This window comes from Diospyros lotus, chromosome 9 (assembly GCF_014633365.1).
Source record: "Diospyros lotus cultivar Yz01 chromosome 9, ASM1463336v1, whole genome shotgun sequence".
NCBI lineage: Eukaryota > Viridiplantae > Streptophyta > Magnoliopsida > Ericales > Ebenaceae > Diospyros > Diospyros lotus.
This window is the reverse complement of record NC_068346.1, coordinates 20,188,652-20,211,566: the sequence shown is the minus strand read 5'-3', so window position 1 is coordinate 20,211,566 and position 22,915 is coordinate 20,188,652. Positions and strand designations below refer to the sequence as shown.

Genomic DNA, 22,915 nt, shown 5'->3' with positions numbered 1-22,915 from the left:
AATTATGTAGGGAAAAGAGGAATTAGAGAAAGGGGGGAAAATTAGAAGATGAAACGAGAGGGAGAAAGAGAACTGAGAGGGAACTGAGAGGGAGAAAATTAGATATTTCAGGGTGTCTTTGAATTGAAGATACTAAGGCAGTTGATCTGTTGTAGTTGTCTTGGTATTGTTTTTCACTTTATATGTTGTGTTTGTAGTTGGTTGAGTGTATTATTAGGATGTTGTTTCAGTTGTAGTGGATTGCTAGCTTGATATGTTTATAGTTGCGGTAATCAAGGCTATATATAAGGTAGCCTTTCTATTGTAATTGTATTGAGATTTATTCTGATTTTCTCAATCAAAGTTTGGACGAGGTTCTAGTTTTCTCTCTTGAGTTTTTCCTTTCACTCAATCTTAATTTTATGTTCTGTTACAATAGTAACCCGTTAGCCCCAAGAATCCCCTTAAGGACTTAATGTTCTCTAGTTAAGGCCATGCTACCATAGCTGAAATCTTCTTGGGATCAGTGCTAACTCCAGCACAGGAAATCACATGTCCCAAGTACTCCACCTACTTCTGGGCGAAGTCACATTTGGACCTTTTGATGCATAGCCGATTGAGTCTGAGGATACTAAATGCAATTCTAAGGTGTTCTAAGTGTTGGGAAAAAGTTAGGCTGTAAATCAATATATCATTGAAAAATACTAACACAAATTTTCAAAGATAAGGTTCAAAGATGTGGTTCATTAGGGCTTGAAATGTTGCTGATATATTAGTTAATCCGAAAGGCATTACTGTAAACTCATAATGCCCATGGTGGGTTCTAAAGGTTATTTTGGGTATATCAGTTGAGTTCATTCGGATTTGATGATAACCGAATCGTAGATTAAGTTTGGAGAAAATAGATGCATGGCTTAGTTCATCTCAGAGGTCTTCAATGATGGGAATGGGAAATTTATCTTTGATTGTGATGTGTTTAAGTTGGCGGTAGTCAACACAAAAATGCTAGGTTCCATCTCTTTTTTTAACAAAAAGGACGGGAGATGCAAATGGGCTTTTGTTGGCTCGAATTATAGAGTTGTCCAGCATTTCTTTTACTAATTTCTCAATTTCAATTTTGAGCTTTGGTGGGTATCTTTAGGATCTTATATTAACTGGTTCAACATTTGTTTGTAAAGGGATAGAGTGATCAAATGGTCTTTCGGGGGGTAGGTCCTTAGGTTCTACAAATAGATCCCTAAACTCAATAAGTAATGCATCAAGGGAGGCCAGCTCATGTACCTGCCATAGGTCTATGGTTGGCTTGCTGATAGTTATTAAACACTGGCCCTCTTGTTCTCCTTGTTCCTTAGTCTTCTCACTAGTCTCAATCGAGAATAATTGAGCCATTTTGGAAAACTTACACTTGAGAAATTTGTGTAGCCTCTTTACCTTGATCAATTTGATGACCTGTTTCCATATTCCCTTGAAGTGTAACTCTCCTACCTCCCTTTTCCAACGTAACCTCCATCTTATTAAAGTTGAAACTAATAGGACTTACCCCTCTCATCCAATCAACTCCCAAGACTATTTGGCATCCCCCCCGCTTCAGCAGCCTAAGGTCGGCTTCAAATGTTTCCCCTTGCATTGTCTAACAAAACCCCATGCGGGCTGATCTTCTTAACACCCTGCTTCCATTTGCCACAGTCACTGCTAAAGGTTGGGTGTTAGATAACTCAAATTTCATTTTTCTAACTATCCCTTCATCAATGAAGTTGTGGGTATTCCCACTGTCAATTAGGACCATGAGTGTTCCTTCTTGCACCATTCCTTCAACCTTGATAATCTTATTACTAGCCACTCCTTTTATGGCATGGAGGGATATTATGTCGTTGCCTTCCTTCTCCCCATCATCACCTACCACCAACGCCTCTTCTCCTGCATCTTCCTCAATCTCTCCTCCATCCAACAAGAGCAATTGCCTCTTGCATTGGTATCCAAGGAAATACTTATCCCCACACCTGTAACATAACCCCGATGATCTCCTATGTTCGTTTCCTCTGCTTCCTTGTTACCCCATGTTAGTAGGTGGTAGTAGTGCTGGTGGCTTTGGCATTGCCCCAGCCCTATACATCTCCCTTCTTGTCAATACGGCACCCAAGCTATTTCCCCTACCCTGATTCCTCTGTTTCTTTATCAATGCCTCCACATTTAATTCCTAGAGCAGAGCACTCTCCACCGCTTCCTGAATCGTCCTTGGCCTTGTCATCTTAACCGCGGATCTGAGTTCCTCTCCCAATCCGCTAATAAAGCTTGACACGAAATAGGCTTCAGTCAAGTATGGATTCCTCCTATTGAGCATCAGAGATTTTAACTCCTCAAATCGGAGCTGATACTCCTGCACTGATCCACTTTGTTTCATTTTGTTGAACTCTTCAACTACATCCGTAGTCCTCCTTTCTCCAAACCTCTCACATAATCCTTCACGAAGTCATTCCAGTTACATTCTTCTCTCACTCTTTACCAACCTTGATACCATACGTCCCCTATGTCATTCAAGTAGGCCACCGCCAGGTTAATCTTCTGCTCCTCAGCTACTTGATGTATTCCGAACAATTTCTCACATTGTCGGATCCACCACCGTGGCTTAGCCTCATCAAACACTAGTAGTTCCAATTTCAGAACCGAAAAGTTGTGGTGGGTAGAATTTACCTGGATCTCCAGCCTCCTATCCACTCCATTGATCCCCGTTGCCACTGGATCAGTCTCCACCTCCGAGGATCCTACCATCCTCTAGCAAGTGCCGGTTCCCGGTAGTATTGCATTGATCTCTCTCGTGGGGGAAAATCTGGAGACATCCTCATCTGTGCTTGGCTCGAAAACATGAGCATGAACTGTTGCATCTAATCTCGCAGCATATTGCTTTGTTCTCTCATCTCTGATTTGATCGTGCATATCCCCGCGCAATCGATTTGAGGCTTCCTCAATCCTTTTATCCACCACCACTCCGATCGAGTCCTCAATTGATCTGACTCTAGCCTGCATGTCCATCACTGTGGTCGTCACCTGCTGAAGCTGTAATTCCATCTGCTTCATACGAGTGTTGTCTGCCATTGGTATAGCTTGTCAAAGTTCTAGGGCTAAGATCGGTGCTCTGATACCAATTGTCAAATCCTTTGGATTCAGCAGGGTGTTCTCTCGTTTTGTAGAGAGGACTTGGTGAGAATTATGTAGGGAAAAGAGGAATTAGAGAAAGGGGGGAAAATTAGAAGATGAAACAAGAGGGAGAAAGAGAATTGAGAGGAAAATAGAACTAAAATTTGTTCAAATGTTATTCGATGCCTTCTCCGTGAGGCAGGCCGAGTTTATATACTCGGTCCTAGCGAAAGTTAGCGCCAGAAGCGATTGCCACTTCCACATTTAAACAGTGTTCTAAAAGGCGCTAAGCGCTAGTCAGGCGGCAAGCTGTTGCCTGGCGCTAGTCAAGCGGCAAGCTATTGCCTGGCGCCTAGGTGTCGCCTATAAAATTTAATATTTTTTAATTTTTTTCTTAATATATTCTTTCTTTCCCCCACCGCACCCCCCACCCCCCAAAAAAAATTTCACAGCGCTCTCTCTCTCTCTCTCAAACCTGCCTCCTCCAAGCACATCGCTGCCCCCCCGCCATTGACAATCGAACCGTCTGCCTCCTTCGATCACATCATTGCCCCCTGCCAATGCCAATCGGACCGTCGCTGTGTTACCACGGGTAAGTCCGAAGGTTGTTCCAGTCCCCGTCCAGCGGTGGCGAATACGGAGTCGGGCGACCTAGGCCGATACGACAGCAGCGGCGGCTGCGACGATCATCACTGATTGAGTCGAGTGAGAGGTCTCAAGCCCAAACCACATCTGGGCGGCCAAGGCGACGCCTTGCCGCCTTGGCCACATCGGCCACCTAGGAGCTGCCCGAGCTCGATTAATTGGGTCGGCGCCTAAGGGGCCGATTTGGAGGAACTCACGGCGGCCAGGGGCCACCTAGCGCCTCTCCGCCGCCTAGGCCGCCTTTTAGAACACTGCATTTAAATGACTAAATTCCTCACAATTACAATTACCTACCAGCCTTCCTTGTTTATTACAATTATTCCCCCCTTAGCTACACGACACTTTGTTAACCTATATATAAGCAATCCAAACCCATTTCTTCTTGAACACCCTCCACAAGGCTTCCCTAGGGACCCTATCATAAGCTTTTCTAAGTCGATACATACCATGTGTATATCTTTTTGTTTATCTTTGGCCTTTCCCATTAGACGTCTCAATGAGTAGGATAACGTTCAGTTGATCAGCCAGGCATAAAACCAAAATGGCTTTTAGAGGCATTGGTTTCTCTCTTAAACTTCTCAATTACCCTCTTCCAAAGTTTCATAGTATCAATCATTAGCTTGATCCCTCTATAATTTTCATAGTTTGTAATATCTTGTCAATTATTACAAATAAGCACTAAAGTGCTCTTTCTCCACTCATCAAACATCGTTTTTGGCTTAAGAAACACACTAAATTATTTTGTTAACCAAACATACCCTCTTCTAACATGCAGTTCAATACTTTTATGGGGGCACTATCTAGCCCAGCTGCTTTACATTTTTTCTCTCTTTCATAGCTTGTTTTATTTCATTTGGACAAATACTTCTATAGAACATGCATTTTCTAATGCTGGATCTGCTTTCACTGAAAAGGCCCCAAGAATCCACTTGCTTTGGTTCGAAGAATTCAAAACCCCAATGTGAAACATCCTTCAGCCAGATACCATCGGTCTAACATCAGTGATTCCCTTTCGAAAACCAAATCTTTGCTCTGAACAATCCTTTAACCTCTCTAAGCACAGCAGGTCAAACAAGAATGAAGGGCCAATGAACAAATCATGCCCCTGAACTTGCCTCCCACCCACTCTTTTCTGCTCACCAGACACATGGGATAGTTTAAGAACTGAACACCGAAAATATGAGATGTTGGAGAATGATCAGTCAATCCCTCTATCGTTGCAAATCTTGAAGCTAATTGAGAGGTTGACATCTTTTTTAAAGCTCTCTGAATTATATCTTCAACAACAGGACTGGGCATGGAAGCAGCTACAGAAGCACATACCTTACCATGGATGTCAAGAACATCCACTTCCGAGTCCTTTTGGCCACAACAACCCACTCGTCCTCCCATCAACCACCTCTATAATAAGCCAAACACCCTTGCTACTAGGGTTTCAAACCAGGGAAATGTGTCACATGAGACAACCAAATATTAATTCTCCACAACTTTAACCTTCACAAGATGCATGCCTTGGTAAACAAAGAGGCCTCCTGGCCCTCCTCAATCTAGAGGAAACTCGGGCCAATACCCTACTAAAGAAGACATGTCTAACAGTGTCAAGTATAACTACTGACTGGTGAGCTTCAAATCAGACTTCTTTCAATTTGCTTATGGAAATAAGTGGATTTGAGTATGCCGCTTTAAATTCAAAATACACCTAGAACTCAATTCTAAACCCTAAAGGCACCGCAGTTACACTTTCCACTACATACATAAACTAAGCTAACAACCAAGAGTTGCTTCAAAAACTCAGTAAAGAGTGTATCGTATAATAGTAGCAGTTTGTTAAAAAGATAAACTACTTCCTCACCATATCAAATGAACAGTCAGGCTGAGAGAAAGTTACTCCAGCTGTTTCCAGTAAGTTACCAAGAAGGCAGGCATAACCAGGAAATTCAGTTGATGCATCATTAGGTAGAACATTAACATGATTTTGCACACACAGAGCCATCTGGTGAATGTAATGTTCACTCAGCTCCCGTGCTGCAAATTCCTGGATTAATGAACAACAGTTTACTGGAAGTAAGAATGGCATTTAAAATCAAAAACAGAAAAAAAAAAAAAAAAAAGAAAAAAAGAAAAACTTCACAACAATAACGGGTGAAGCAGAACAATATTAGAAGTTTGCTATTGGCTTACAAGAGATGCTGCTCCACCAGCTAAATTCTAAACCCCTGCTCTAATCTAAAATGCAGAAGCATAGTGTTGCAAGTAAGGGACTTTGTCAAGAAACTACCTCTTTTAGGTTTGGGAAGAGCTTCCACAAGAATGGAATTGTAAGAATTTGTGATGAGAAACTCCATCGCGGGTCAACATTTGGACAAACACATGATCTCTGACCAACATGAGATATAATGACAGCAAGGATCCTCTCCAATGACGATATTTTTCCAGCAAATTCAAATTTTGAACTCCTCTGCGCAATTGATACATATGATGAAATAACATATCTACACTTTTACAAAAAGAGCAATCTCTAGAAACAAAAGTTTATAAAATGCCAGGAAGATGATTACTTTAAGAGGTACTATAATCAACCACTTAACAGCAAAAGGAAGAAATTGCAGATACAGGCCAATGTAGGTAAAAGCACCAGTTGAACAGAGTCCATAGGACTTTCATAAACTTTGAGATACAAACCTTTGTAGTTGCAGTTATTCAGCTTGTAAGTTTTACCAATGACCAACTACTGACAATTCAAATCACTGCCCTTGTACAGAAAACATTCTACAAGATGGTGAACATTGTGTGTAGGTGCCATGATTGGGTGCCAGGCAGGGCTGAAAGAATGCTATATGCTCCTGATGTTGGCAGACAATTGGGAAGGTATAACAACAGGCCAAACACCCTGATTATCACCCAGTTCAATATTGCCAGGAGTATATTTGATGTCAAGACAAAAAACAAAAAAAAAAACAAGAAGAAGAAGAAGTATTCATTGTTCATGCTACAAGTGGCAACTAATGAAGTATTCATTGTTCTCAAGCTATAGCAGCTTGCATGAGCATTTGACTGGGTTGCAGTCTTGAGCCAACTTGCATCGGTTGAAAGATCAAGGACCCCTAATATTAGATTTTGATTATTAAAAATACTTACGAAGCATAAACCAATGTTTTCAAAATTAAAAAGTATGGTTTTTTCAGACTATTCTTTCTTGGACCCAAGACAACTTTCAAGCTGCCTACCAACATGAAAATTGACTTTTTTCAACACTATTTCCAAGAACCCAACAGTCAACTGTTGGACAGAACAAACTAGTCTTGTTACTGGTTACTAGTTCCAATAGTCGACTGACATTTGACTGTCTAGGAATCCAGTCAACCAAACAATCAATTGTCTAGAAACCTAGTCAACCTATTTTGGTCATTGGACCCAGCACTTGATGATGCAATCAACTTTGGGAAAAACTAGTCAACCAAATCTTCTTTTTTGTTTTCAGCAATCAATCGACAGTTGACTATCCATGTACTACAATTAGTGTTCCAAGGGACCTTTAGGTGCAGAATGGGAATTCATGGAAATTTGTGGGTGTAAATTAATTGGAAAACATCCTTAATTCCAAAGGCAATGACACACTGGAAGAGTGGGTGTTATAGGTGGGCACTCGATCATTGTGTTCAATGACCAAAATAGCAAAACTGGGTGTTATATCTCAAGGACACTCAGTTGTTGGGTCGACTTAGGCAATTGTCATGACCCTAGGATACAATGGTCATTAAGCATGCGGCAATTACTGATTTGTATTTTTCTTGTATTTCTTTAATTACATTTCTGTTTTAGATGAGTTGTAATACTTTCAGTTACAAATGATAATTGAAAGCACTAACAATAAGAGTAGCTATATAAGCTACCCGAGAGGCTCTTTTGGAGGATGTTAAGTAATAATTGATTGAATGCTTCTCTCTCTTCAGTTCTCTCCCAGATTTCTCGCTCTCATCTTTGTGCTCTTCGCTCCCTTCCTCTCTGTTCTACTTCTATTCTTGTTGTCTCCCTCCAATTCCTCTCTCTTTCTCTCCCGAATTCTTCTCAAATTTCCATCTAAACCTTAGCCAAACCCTAGGGTCGTAACAGCAAGTAATAGAGGGAGGGAGGGAGGGAGGGCATTATTTAGTTGACTCTTAGCTCAATTGCTGTAGCCTGAGTCAAACAGCCTTGCCTTGGAAGGTTGACCAAACAACAATCAATTATGATGTCATCTGTGGATTCAAATGATCAATTCACATTAATTGGATTTTAGTTGACTATACTCATGACATGCACTAAAAGGTTGTCCTGGCGGAAAAATAATTAAGGTGAGGGGAATGGCAGGTAAGAGGAGATTAATAGTGCTAATGACAGTGGCAGTACTCACAGCTTCTTGAATGAAGCAACTGCCAATGCCTTGAAGTGTAAATTGACAGCCACTATTCCTCTATCTGTAACTGTGGCTAATGGTGGCAAAATGTACAGCAAATACGAAAGTGCTGATTTCAAATGGTTGATGCAAGGGCAAGAGTTCACAGCAGATCTGGGAATTCTGGACTTAGGAGGTTGTGACATTGTTTTGAGAGTAGACTGGATGAGGACAGTTAGTCCTCTAGCCTTCAACTTCAACAAATTAGATGTCACTGTGGAGATAGATGGAAGGAAATTGACATTGACAGAGCCATGAAACTGGTGAATGCAAGGTGATCACGGGTAAGAAATTGCAGAAACTGTTACAGAAGAAAAGGGCTCAGGTGTCACAGCTGTACTCTATACAAGCTCTTCAGATGAAAGAATGGACTGAGGCAGAGGAAAAACATTCACTGGCTGCAACTGCTATTATTCAATTCCTTACCAAGGTACAATCATCTAACTCTTTACAATTACTTTTGATGGAATTTGAAGATTTATTTCCTGAGCCAACATCCTTACCTCCAACTAGACCATTGTCATGACCCAAGGAATAATAGAAGGGTATTATGGTAATAGGATTGTAGCAGGTTGTTAGGATATTTTTTACAAGTTGTTAGAAGCACATGGGTGCTGTTAGGAGATTGTTAGAAATTAGTTAACTAGCTACTATGCCTATATAAAGGCCCCATTGTAAGAGGAGAAGATATGTTTTGAATGATAAATGAATATTCTGTTTTCTCTCTAAGTTTCTCTACAATCTCCCTCTCATTTCTCTATTCTGCTCTCCCTCATTTTCTCTCCAATTTCTCCCCCATTCTTCTTCAATTTTCCCTCTAATACATTATGCCCTTAACATTTATTCAATCGGATCTTTCCGATTGTCCATTTCAGTCCGTCATGAACCCTAGGTTCATGACAAATTAGTATCAGAGCCACCGTTTCTCAGCGGTTCTCTCTGTTAAGTGATTCCAGCGAATACAAGGATTCCAACGAAATTATCAATCGAATTCTGATTTCTCTCTTTCCCTCTATATTCATCTGTTCTCCCTTGCAATTTCTTCCTTTCTTTCTCTCTACCCAACTCCCTACTACTATCGTTGATTAGCTCAATATGCGACTCTCTGTGAAATCAATCGAGTAGAGATTTAAGGTGAAGTTTGACGGTGATTGGGCAAGTAGGAAGACGAGACTGTGAAATCGACCGAGCAAGGTTCGGTGAGTCCGACAAATTGAACAGTGCCGGCAATCGATTGCAGGGCAAAGAACGATTCAACCAAGAGAAAGAGCAAGGCGACTTGGCTCGGAACTGAAGGCGAATTAGACAGTGAGTGCGATTCCATTAGGTGATTTAGGTAACCTTCGGTGCGAACTTGGAAACGATGAGGAAGAGTGACTCTCGGTTGTGAATTTACTGAGTGTGGGTCAAGAATTCCAAACGAGCAGGCCGGGCGATTTCGAATTGAAAGGCGGCTTGGCCAGGCAGATCCGTTTGAGATTCCGAAAAATCTTAATGGTTGGGCTCGTGTTCGGAAGGTGCAATTGAGAGGTTCGATTAGGCAAGTATTGGAGGAACAAGTGGAGTTGATCTAAGTTAGGCCGTTGTAATCCAGTGACCCACACTTCCTGGTTGTGAATTCAACAACTTCCAACAGCTAATTCCAACGAGTTGGAACAGACTTGGAAGCCAAGTCGTAAGCTACCGCAACCATCGAATTCTCAATTCCGCATAATTTCGTTGGTTGCATCGCATTTGCTCAAGGAAGGTGAGCAGCCCAGACGATCCCAGAGGCTGAAAGTGGAACGCGAAGAAGTTCCCAGTGAAATTTCAATAAATTACGAGACCGAGCCAGTGGTCACCATCAGTGGACGGTGATTGGGTGGGTCGCGGCAGTTGCAAATCGTGATTGTCAACGGATAAATTGAGCTTCCGATCTGATTCGGAAGGTGTATGTTGGACGTCAATTAGGCTTGGAGTCGGGAGGAGTGACCTCCAGCTAAGACGCTGGTCGCTGGTTCGACATTGAAAACGAGCAACTGATTTCCGTGAGGTGAATCTGGAGGCCGAACCGATTCAATTAAGTTACGAAAGTATTTGCACAGCAGAAGCGTTGAGATTTGGAGCAGTTGGGAGTGGATTGTGGAAAGCGAATTTGGAGGGGTGATTCTTGGCTGAGAATTCCAGCACTCTTTTGCGGTAATTCCAATCAAATCCTAGGCTGCTAGTAAGGTAAACAAAGGTTAATTTTGGCTTTGAATTTTGGGATAATTTATTTGAAGAAGGGAGGTGAAGTAGAGTGGGTGTTCTTCAACTATTGAGTTGCAATTAAGGTGAGTATAGGAACTGCTATAACAGGAAAAGCAGAAGTTGAACGCTTTGTGGTAGGCGTTTATAGAAACGGAAGTCAATGTTGAAGCGCTGGTGACTTTGGAAGCATGTATAGAACTCCCATTTCTTGGCTGTCGAAGTATGTTGTTGGTGAAAATTTGGCCATGGGTAGCAGTGCATTTATGAGACCAATGGAGTCTCAATTGCAGCAGGAGAAAGTTTCCTTTTCAGCTGGAATGGAGCCTCAATGGCAGCCAAAGGAGGCAGCATTTTCAGTTGGCAGCAACAAGGACAAAGGAATAAGCAATGGGATTCATGAAGAGTGCAAGGAATTCGGTCGAATGTTTTGCGAGAAGCTGCAAGAATTTGCAATGATACTTATTAAGAAGTATCATTACAACTTTCCGGTGGAATATTTTGATGATTATCATGGAAGCTTTAACAAGGAGGAATTCCTTGGAATGGAGTAGCAGCAGGAGAAGCTGAAAGAAAGAGAAAACAAGGAAGCAAGGAGCATTGATCATTTTATGGAAGAGTTGGAGCGTGAATCAGAAGTGAAGGAAAGGCGGAACCAAAAGCCGAACTGCTATGAAGATGGCCTACTTGTAGCTGAAATATCTTCCAATGTTGTGAAGGTGTGTAGAGCTGTTCCTAAAATGTGCCACAATGATGCTGTAAATTTTGAGGTTGAGGAGCAACAACATTTGAAGGTTGTAGGGTTGCAGATTTCAGCTGCTACCTGCGAAAAGGAGCGGCTAAATTCATTGAAGGCATTTGATGTGAACACATTGACAGCTGAAGAGTATCCAAGAACAAAGAAGAAGTGGCCTAGAAAAGGAATGATAAAAGAAAGACAACCAAACTAGAGAGAGTTGGTATTGGTTGAGGAGCAATGGCTAAATTGTTGTAAGTTCTTGGGGACAAGAACTCTTTCAAGGAGGGGGGAATTGTCATAACCCAAGGAATAATAGAAGGGTATTATGGTAATAGGATTGTAGTGGGTTGTTAGGATATTTTTTACAAATTGTTAGAAGCACATGGGTGCTGTTAGGAGATTGTTAGAAATTAGTTAACTAGCTACTATGCCTATATAAAGGCCCCATTGTAAGAGGAGAAGATATGTTTTGAATGATAAATGAATATTCTGTTTTCTCTCTAAGTTTCCCTACAATCTCCCTCTCATTTCTCTATTCTGCTCTCCCTCATTTTCTCTCTAATTTCTCCCCCATTCTTCTTCAATTTTCCCTCTAATACATTATGCCCTTAACCTTTATTCAATCGGATCTTTCCGATTGTCCATTTCAGTCCGTCATGAACCCTAGGTTCATGACAACCATTTGACCATTCCATTCATCTTAAACCTAATTCAGAACCTGTGAACATAAGATCCTACAGATATCCCCCTGTACAAAAGGCTGAAATAGAAAAGCCAGTCAAAGACAAGCTAGCTAATTCTATAATACAGCCTAGCCAAAGCCTATTTGCCTCATCTATCCTCCTTGTTAAGAAAAAAGATGGTACATGGCGATTTTGTGTTGATTATCGTCAACTCAGCACCATTACTATTAAAAACAAATTTCCTATACCTATTATCGAAGACCTACTTGATGAGTTAATCGGTGCCACTATCTTTTCCTAAACAAGACCTTAGGGCAAGGTATCATCAAATCAAGATGAGACCTGATAATGCCCAAAAACTGCCTTTAGAACTCATCAAGGCTTCTATGAATTTACTATCATGCCTTTCAAACTAATGCACGCCCCTACCACCTTCGAAGCTTTAATGAACCACATCTTCAGCCCTTATTTGAGGAAATTCATACTTGTTTTCTCTAATGATATCCTCATCTACAACCCTACTTTTAATAAGCACCTATCCCACCTAAGGATAGCATTTGAGATCCCCAAGTTAAATCAATCATTCAATTGTATGTAAAGTTGTCAAAATGTACCTTTGCTAAGGGACAGGTGGAGTATTTGGGTCATATAATCTCGAGAGGAGTCAACATTGACCCTAAGAAAATATCATCCATGGTTAAGTGGCTAAGGCCAACAACAATTAAAGAATTAAGAGGTTTCTTGGGGTTAATAGGATACTACAGACGATTTATACAACAGTATGGACTACTAAGCAATAATTTGACAAAATTACTCAAGAACGATAACTTCCACTAGAATATTAGGGTTAAGGCCAGTGTTATTAAAGGCCCAAGACACAAAAAAGTATTAAGAGCCTAAGGCGCATGGCGTAAGGCGAGGTGTGCGCCTGATGGAACTAGGCGAGCACTAACTAAAACAAAAAAAGGAAAAAAATATATATATCTTAGTTGAAGAGTAAGGTATAAAATATGTCATAACTCCTAATAACATATTCGCAATCATATTATCAAGGAAATTAAAAAATTCAACATATACTAATGAAAGGAACAATAAAAAATGCCAAAAGATGCAATCTAAAAGTCTTTAAGTTAACTGTTAACCTTAAGATTCTTAGATTATACCCTTAAGCAAGAAAACCCTCTCATAAACCCTCTCCAACACTCACGGATGCAGTGGAATTATAAGAACAGAAAAAATGAACAACAAAAAGAAATTAACGGAATTGAAAAGATCAAACCATAAAGGAGACACAACAAATTTATCTTGGTTCAAGCCAATTTAATTGGCTCTACATCTAGCATCAACTTAAATTAAATATTAAAACAATGTATAGGTCTTAAATCTTAATCAAGATTAACTAATTATGCATTTTAAATAATCTAAAAATCATCCTCATCATCAAGATCAAACATTTCTATATTTTAATCATTAGAAGTATCATCTCTAATATCTTCTTCCACATTATCTCCCTCTCTATCTTCATCTAATTCAAATTCAATTGAAGCATTTAAAGTAGTATCCCTTTTACTCATTGTCAAATTTGTAGTTGAAGCAATAAATTTAAACCCTAAACAGTAAAAAGTTAAATAAAGCAATAAACAGTAAAACAAAAACCTAAAAAACAATTAAAAAATTAAACAAAGCCCAAGGTGCCTTGGGCCTAGGCACATCTTGGTGGTCTACACCCACATGGAAGCATTCTAGGCGCCCTTAGGTGCGCCTTGCGCCTAGGCGCGCCTTTAATAACACTTGTTGAGGCTACTTTTCTATCATTAAAAAGGGCTATGACTCAGGCTCCTGTCATAGCATTACCTGATTTTGCTAAGCCATTTGTGGTAGAGACTAATGCTTGTGACACTGGAGTGGGGGCTATGTTGATGCAAGAAGGGAAACCACTGGCCTACATCAGTCAAGCTCTTACCCCGAAACACTTGGGACTCGGTGTGTATGATAAAGAGTTGAATTCTATGTTGATAGTTAGTGTTTTAAAACGCGTTAGGGCCCAGTCTGGTGCCCGATTAGTGCCTAGGACACCTAGGTGGGGCCTAGGCAGATTGCCTTATTTTTTTTAGTTTTTATTGCAATTTCATGTTATTTTCAGATAAATCAAAGTTAAAAAGATAAATAAAACTTATATATATAAATCAGAAACTTATATATATTTATACATATAAATAGCTATTTATATATATATAAATTTATATATAAACAATATATTTATATGTATAAATAAATCTGTTATATAAACAAAAACTTATACATATATATATATATAAACTGGGGTATCAGGCTAGGGCAAAGAAAGAACAAGAGAGAGATGATTGATAGCGGCGGCCTAGGGAAATCAGGGCCAAGAGAGACTGACTGGAGCGACTCCACAAAAGACGGCAACAGCGTGTAACGAGAGAGGCTGAGACAGAAAGAGCAAGCAGTGATGGCAACGACGACGGCGACTCCGCAAGAGATGATCAACGATGGTGCGCAAGAGAGAGAAGGGGAAAGCGACGAGAGAGATAAGGGGTAAGGGGAAACAAAAAGCCTAACTATCGATTTATACAAAATAGATTAGGCGGCCCAAGCGATTCATGTGGCCCAAGCGACCGATTAAGCCATAATCGGCCCAAGCGGTTCATGCGGCTAGGCGACCGCCTTGGCTGACTAGGTGCTGCCCGGTATCGATTAGCCAGGTCGGCGCCTAAGGGGGTTGATTAGGCTATAATCGTGACGGCCAGTGGCTGCCTAGGCTAATTTTTAGAACACTGTTGATAGTTGTAGATAAATTGAAGCATTATTTTGAAGGGAATCAGTTTATTATCAAAACTGATCACAAAAGCCTCAAGTTTTTATTGCAACAAAGGCTATAAACACAATTATAGAAGAAGGGAGTATCAAAATTACTAGGCTTAGATTATATAATACAATAGCAGAAGGTAAAGGATAATGTGGTGGCTAATGCTCATTCAAGGAGGGAGGAAAAAAGGTGTCACATTCCTAAGGGTAGGATAGTCCAAACTCAAATTTTGTAAGCTGTCCAGGTTGTATCGAGGCAGTTACTGACTATGCTTATTGGGTATACCTTCTAGAAGGTGCCCATAACTGACTATAAAAATGTAAGGAGGCCTATGCCTCGAGGCATGATTAGAAAAGATTCTGATTCTCTCTCTCCCCAATTCTATTATTCTTTTCTCTCTCTTTCTGGATTATCTCAGAATTCTCTGTGTAGAATTCTGTAATAGTCCTTGTTAGCTTCAAGGTGCTGACAAAAGGTAATTGCCAAGCTATCATTGCAGTTGTACCAAATTGGGTGCAAGATATTTTCGAGAGTTATGAGAAGACTAGGTAGGTGAGACCTTTTAACCACAACTAACAATTAGGCCAGCTGGTAAACCTAGTTATACACTCTCTAATGGGTTAATACAGTTCAAAGGATGATCGGTTGTCGAGGAAGATGAGCAATTAAAAGGCAGGATTTTACAGTCGTCACATAATTCTCCTTTGGGAGGTCATTCTAGACTGAGAACTACCTACTATAAGGTGAGGCAGCTATTCTTTTGGACTAGCCTCAAAAAGGATGTGGCTGATTTTGTATTGAGTTGTGCAGTCTGTCAACGCTGCAAACATGAACAGGTTGCTTATCCTAGTCTCTTGCAGCCATTAGATACCTGAACAGGCTTGGGAGGGAATCTCTATGGATTTTATGGAAGGACTACCAAAATTAGAAGGAAGAGGTGATCTTGGTAGTAGTTGACAGACTTTTACTAAATTTGCTCATTTCTTGAGCTTGATTCACCCCTTCACAACACAAGAGGTGGCTCGATTATTCCTAGATTCAGTGGTAAAAGTACATAGGGTTCCCAAATCGATCGTCTCTAACAAGGACAAGATCAGTGTTATTAAAGGCACGCCTAAGCGCAAGCCGCACCTATGCCCAAGGCAACTTGGGCATAGTGCCATCAAGGCACGCCTAGGCCCAAGGCGCCTTGGGCTTAGGCGCGCCTAGGCTTTTTAAACTATGTTTTAGGTTTTTATTTTACTATTTATTACTTTATTTAATTTTTTACTGTTTAAAGTTTAAATTTATTGCTTCAACTACAAATTTAACAATGAGTAAAAAGACTATTACTTCAAATGCTTCAATTGAATTTGAACTAGATGAAGATGGAGAGGGAGATGATGTGAAAGAAGATATTAGAGATGATGCTTCTAATGATGAAAATATGGAAATATTTGATCTTGATGATGAAGATAATTTTGAGATTATTCAAAATGCATAATTAGTTAATCTTGATTAAGATTTAAGACCTATAAATTGTTTTAAAATCTAATTTAAGTTGACTTAAAGACTTTTAGATTGCATCTTTTGGCATTTTTTATTGTTTTTTTCATTAGTATATGTTGAATTTTTTAATTTCCTTGATAACATGCTTGTGAATATGTTATTACGAGTTATGACCTATTTTATATCTTATTCTTCAACTAGGATATGTATTTTTCTTTTTTTTAATTAGAATGCGCCTAGTTCCATTAGGCTTGCGCCTCGCGCCTTGCACCTTAGACTCCAACACCCTTTTACGCCTTAGTGCGCCCTGAGCTTTTAATAACACTGGACAAGATACCTTGCGTCTTGTGCCTTAGACTCCCAACACTCTTTTGTGCCTTAGTGCGCCCTAGGCTTTTAATAACACTGAACAAGATATTTATCGATGTTTTTTTGGCAAGAATTTTTTAAAAGTTTGGGGGTGATTGGACTGTATATGTCCACAGCTTATTGCCTTGAGACTGATGAGCAAACTGAGAGGGTGAATCAACGTTTCGAAGCCTACTTAAGATGTGTATGTTTTGCAAAACCTAAAAACTAGAATAGTAGGTAGTTGCCGTTGGCACAATGGTGGTATAATTCCAACTATCATAGTTCTCTAAAGATAACTCCTTTTGAGGCATTATTTGGATTTAACCCCCCCCTCCCCTACTTGTTGTGATGAACTATCAAAATTTAGTGGCTATAGTGGACCAATACTTGCAACACTAGGAGGAGATGCTCATACTACTTAAGGAGGAGTTAGCCACAGCCCAGAATCAAATGAAGCAGTTTGCTGATAGGAAACTTTATACTTGTGTTATTTGATGACATTTTGATATATAGCCCTACCTTTGGCCTCCATTTAAAACACCTAAGGACTACATTTGAGATTCTCAAACTCAACCGATTTTATATCAAAAGGTCAAAATGTGCCTTCGTATAAAGTCAAGTGGAGTATTTGGGCTATATCATTTCTAGTTAGGGAGTGAGTACGAACCTAAACAAAGTGGCAGCCATGACAAATTGGCTAAGGCCTACAACCCTTAAGGCCTTGAGAGGATTTTTGGGGCTGACTGGCTACTATAGGAGATTTGTGAAGGGGTATGGGGGAATTAGCAAACCACTAACAGATTTGCTAAAGAAGGATAACTTTGTGTGGAGCCAAGAGGCTAAGACCACCTTTGAACTAATAAAGAAGTCAATGAGTGAAGCCCCAGTGTTGAGTTTGCCAAATTTTAGTAAGACTTTTGTGGTTGAAACTGATGCAAGTGGGATGGGTATAGGGGTTGTTCTGATGCAGGAGGGTAAGCTCTTAGCTTTTATAAGCCAGGCCTTAGCCCCCAGGCATGTAGGCCTCACCATATATGAGAAGGAGCTTTTGGCAATCATATTTGCAGTGGAGAAATGGAGATACTACCTGAAAGGAGGGAGAAATGGCCTCAACATATATGTTTTTGCTACAACAGAAACTTCACACTCACTTACAAAAGAAGGGGATGACCAAGTTAATGAGCCTGGATCATGTTATTCAATAAGAAGAGGAAGGAGAACATTGCAGCAGATGCTCTTTGTAGGTGTATGGAGGAAGGAATGGTTGCATCTATCACTACTGTGGTACCCAACTAGTGTCAAGAAGTGGCAAGAAGTTATGAGGCAAATGATCAGGTCAAGACCCTCCTAGAGCAAAATTATAGATCCAACAAGTAAGGAAGGGTATACTTATGTGAATGAGGTGATAAGGTACAAAGGGAGGCTTGTTATTGGGGACAGTGTAGAATTGAAGAAGAAGATATTACAGGCCTTACATGAGTCACCTATTGGGGGCCACTCAACGATACAAAACACTTATCACAAGATTAAGCAATTGTTTTGCTAGCCTAAGCTTAAGGAGGAAGTTGTGAAGTTTGTTCTAGCATGCAATGTGTGCAAAAGATGCAAACATGAAACTGTGGCTTACCCAAGGTTATTACAGCCATTGACCATTGCAGGGTAGGCTTGGGAGAGCATATCAATAGACTTTATAAAAGGGTTGCCAAATTCTAAAGGGAGAAATTGCATATTTGTAGTGGTAGACTGGTTCACAATGTTTGCCCATTTCCTAAGTCTAACTCACCCCTACACTGCACGAGAAGTAGCCTGGATCTTCTTAGACCAAGTGGTGAAAGTGCATAGTGTTCCAATGACTATAATATCTGACAAGGACAAGGTATTTACCAGTCTTCTATGGCAAACTTTGTGGAGATCCTTAGGGGCTAAGTTGAACCTATCTACTACCTACCATCCCCAAACAGATGGACAAAAAAAAGGGTCAATCAATGCTTAGAGACTTACCTGAGAAGCTTGTGTTTTGTACACCCTAAAGACTGGCACAAATGGCTTTTTGTGGCTCAATGGTGGTATAATTACAGCCACCACAGTGCTATTAAGATGTCCCCTTTTGAAGCCCTTTTTGGTTACAAACCACCCCTATTGCTAGCCCTCCCAGGGCCCACAAGTGTGGCAGCCGTGGATGAACACTTGCTAAGAGGCAGCAGGTCATACAGCAACTTAAAAAAAACCTAGCCATGGCCTAGAATCGAATGAAGCAGCTAGCAAATAGAGGGAGGACTGAAAGGGAATTTTGTGTGGGGGAAGAAGTGTATTTGAAGTTAAAAGGACCCCATCTTAGGTCACTAACTATTAGTCCTATCTCCAAGCTCAGCCCCAGGTATTTTGGTCCTTTCCCTATTGTGGCCAAGGTCCTTTCCCTATTGTGGCCAAGGTTGGAAGTGTGGCCTATAAGCTATAATTACCGGAGGGTACCCAGATCCACCCGATCTTTCATGTATCTTTGTTGAAGAAGGCAGTAGGGGGACAACAAATGAGTCCCCACTTACCTCAAGGAGCTTTGCAAGTTAGTGATTCCCCATAACCAACTGCTATTGTGGATAGGCAGGTAATCTATCAACAAAGGGCACCGATCATGCAAGTGTTGGTGAAGTGATCCAGCTGGCATGAGGACAACAACACCTGGAAATGCCTCCCAGACTTACTTAATCAATTCCCTAGAGCTGCCAGCCTACTTACTATTTCTTAAGGACAAGAAATGTCTCAAGGGGGAGGGTATTGTTATGTACTTACGGTATCGTGTGTATTTACGTATTTTGTAATCACAAGAGGCAATAGTAGGTGTGGAAATAGCAAATAAAACAAAATTCAATTAGTGCAGTAGCGGATTGTACTCGAGTAGAGATGGGGGATGTAGTACATAAGCGGTTATCAACTTTTGGGTGGGAAACTATGTACGCACGGGAAGGCTATCTACTTAGCCTCCTATCTACTCCTCGTCCTCAAGTGGCAATGAACAAGCTGCTCAACAGCTGCCATCTCTGGTTAGGTTTAAAGGCTCTTCTTATGTATTCAAAAGAAGATAGCCCATTCTGGAGCGTCAACCTGCATCAACATCAAACCCAAGTCTAGGCATGGAACTCATACAGCCTTCAATTTCAATTCAATCTAACCCTACTCCTGATGATTTAAACCTTCGTATTGCTGTTAAAAAGGGGGTTAGATGCTGTACTCAACACCTCTTGACTAATTTTCTGTCCTACCACCATCTTTCCCAAAACCACAAAAGCTTCCTAAATTAGTTGATGAGGCTCTAAAGGATCAAAACTGAAAATAAGCTATGTTGGAGAAAATGAGAGCACGAAATAAGAATCAGACATGGGAGTTGATATCTAGACCAAAGGGGGTCACTCCAATAGGCTGCAGGTGGATCTTTAATGTGAAATATAATGCTAATGGAACCTTGGAAAGGTATAAAGCCAGGTAGCTAGCCAAGGACTATACTCAGTCCTATGGCATAGATTATCTTAAGACCTTTGCCCCTGTAGCAAAGATGACAACCGTGAGAATTCTCCTTTCACTAGCAGCCTACTTTGGATGGAAGCTACAGCAATTAGATGTGAAGAATGTCTTCCTACATGGAGATTTGGAGGAGGAAGTATTCATGAAATTACCTCTCGGATTTTAGGAAAGAGAGTCAGGGAAAGTTTTCAAGCTTAAGAAGGCTCTCTATGGACTCAAGCAGTCCCCACGAGCTTGGTTTGGTACATTTTCTAATGCCATGAGATCTATGGGATACAGTTAAAGCATGGGGTGATCACACCCTCTTCATTAAGCACTCAAGGGAAGAGAAGGTAATTGCACTATTGGTATATGTGGATGACATAATTGTCACCGAAAATGATGAAAAAGAACATAAGATTCACAAGGAAAATTTAGCTCAGGAATTTGAGATTAAAGACCTCGGTGTCCTCGAGTATTTTCCAAGAATAGAGGTTGACAAGGGGAAAAGGATCTAACATACCAGTTGAACCTAACAACAAAATATGTGAAAACCCTAACAGTCAACCAGTGAAAAAGGGAAGATATCAGCGGTTGGTTGCCCAATTAATCTCTCTCTCTCATACTAGGCCTAACATTACTTTTGTTAGCCTAGTAAGCCAATTCATACACAGCCCAACCGAGCAGCATATGAAGGCAGTAAGGAAGATTTTAAGCTACCTAAAAGCTACACCAGGCAAGGATATCTTGTTCAAAGCAGGGGCGGAGTTGGACATCAAACGCTTCATAAATGCAGACTATGCAAGGTCTCTTACTGATAGAAGATCAACAACCAGGTATTGTGTGTTCTTAGGTGGAAATCTTGTGTCTTAGAAAAGTAAGAAACAAAGTATTGTGGCAAGATCAAATGCAGAGGCAGAATTTAGGGCAAAGGCTCTTGGTTTATGCGAGTTACTATGGCTAAGGATCATTCTAGAAGATTTAAGGATCAAGATTCAAGGTCCAATTGAATTGTTTTGTGGCAATAAATCAGCAATTAGTATTGCTCGTAATCCTATTCAGCATGACAGGACAAAGCATACAGAGATAAACCGACACTTCATAAAGGAGAAGTTGGATGCAGGTCTAGTTCGCATTCCCCATGTTCCATCCGAGGAACAAGTGGTTGATATGTTAACTAAGGGGCTAACAATCAAGAGATTTGAAGACCTAATATGCAAGTTGGGAATGATAGACATTCATTCACTAGCTTAAAGGGGAGTTTCTAAAATAGATTCAACGTAGCCTCTCTTCTTTGAAGACCTAATATGCAAGAGAGGCTACACTGAATCTATTTTAGAAGTTTCCAAATTTGGAATAGGATACTTTCCTAATTCAGACTTAGGAAACTTTCCTAAGAATGTACATATGTATCTTTTCTTTCTTAGGTGTTATAGTTTCCTATGTTGTATTCTTTCTCCTCTATAAGAGGACTCGGCCATGTACATATTTAATATAGCAAGAATTATTCAGTTTCTACACAAACCAAACAAACAAACTTCTTACAAACACTAAATCTAGGGGAAAAAATGAATTCAACAAAACTGTAAATATGTTTACAATAATAATACTGATGCTGAACTAAAATAGGTCATGCTGGCATAGGGATCTCAATAATATTCTAATATGGTTTTAGAAACATTTAGCATTTGGAAAATCCAGTTAAATACTCAAAAGAACTTCTCAACATTTCAGTCACCCATATTCACACTTGGTAATAGTACATAGGCATACAAATTAACGATGCCTTGCCACAATTACTATTTTGGGAAAAGAGAAAAAAAATTATCCTAAAAGAAATGTTCAATTGCAGATGATATGCATGCAAGAAGAGAAGGATGAAGACATTATAGTATGGGATACACCAACTGAAAGACAAATCAAAACCATAAAGGGCAAAATGTACCTTCCCAGCAAATACAATATCTCTCAACAGAGTATATGCATTTTTTTGCAAAAGATGGCCAATTATCTTGCACAACCATGGAAGTCTGCGATCAGTTAACAAAACTACTGTCTCTAATAAAAGGACTGTCGAAGTACTGGACTTATCAGATGTCATGAACAGCTTATCCTTAAATTGATTTCTGCCAAAAAGAAATATGGTAAATTCCCCGTCTGAAAGAAACTAAAATATAAAAGTAGCCTCAACAAGTAATAGTTCTAAACCAAAATGATTTAAGAAAGTATGAACAACTTTATTTTAGCCATTACTACACAGACTTAATATCAGAAACTTGACATTGCATAACCAAAAGACAAAAACTTAAAGAGAAGAATTTTCTAAGACATTGATTCTCCCTCATACTTCTATAATCAGTAAAAACAGAGAAAAAAAAAAAAAGAAGTGATAACTGCCAAAGGCATAAAAATGAAAACCAAAGAAAATAATAATATATGCTATAAGACAATGCATGAGAACAAGAATAGTTCAATTGGCATAGAGTACTTGCTCTTATTGTGCAATCATGAATATCTTACCTGCACCATTGATACCTGAGCCACTAATCATATAACAGTCTGCTTTTCATATTTCTCTAAGGACCTAACTCAAGCTGGTACACATTTATGGAAAATGAGTACAAGCAACAAAAAATAAAATAAAATATGCTTACAAGCTCTATAGGGCCAAAGCTAAATCCAAGGACTAGTCCAAGATAAGCCCAAGTTAGCATTAACAAGGTTAACTTATCCAACTTAAATTGGACCACACAATCACACATGATGACTATCAGACTATCAGCTGGTTAAAAATGAAATATTCTTCTCAATTACATTTTTTGTGTGTTGGTTAAACAAGCATATAACTAGAAGTGCAACAAGTATAAAAAAAAATAAAAAAATAAAAGTAAAAACCAGGAAGC

At 39.9% G+C, this 22,915-nt stretch overlaps 1 protein-coding gene across 4 annotated transcripts in view; it reads right to left on the bottom strand.

Annotated features, from left to right (window-relative positions):
* LOC127809555 (E3 ubiquitin-protein ligase UPL6) overlaps nt 1-22,915 on the bottom strand; it is a 117,718-nt gene that overhangs the window by 63,502 nt on the left and 31,301 nt on the right. For 3 of the 4 annotated variants that reach the window (XM_052348424.1, XM_052348425.1, XM_052348427.1), the window contains exons 5-7: nt 21,958-22,138; nt 6,038-6,217; nt 5,612-5,794 (exon numbers count right to left, since the gene is read on the bottom strand). In XM_052348424.1, coding sequence (XP_052204384.1) covers nt 5,612-5,794; nt 6,038-6,217; nt 21,958-22,138 — 544 coding nt within the window. The remainder of the gene's footprint in view (nt 1-5,611; nt 5,795-6,037; nt 6,218-21,957; nt 22,139-22,915) is intronic. The other variant, XM_052348426.1, reaches the window with a different exon arrangement.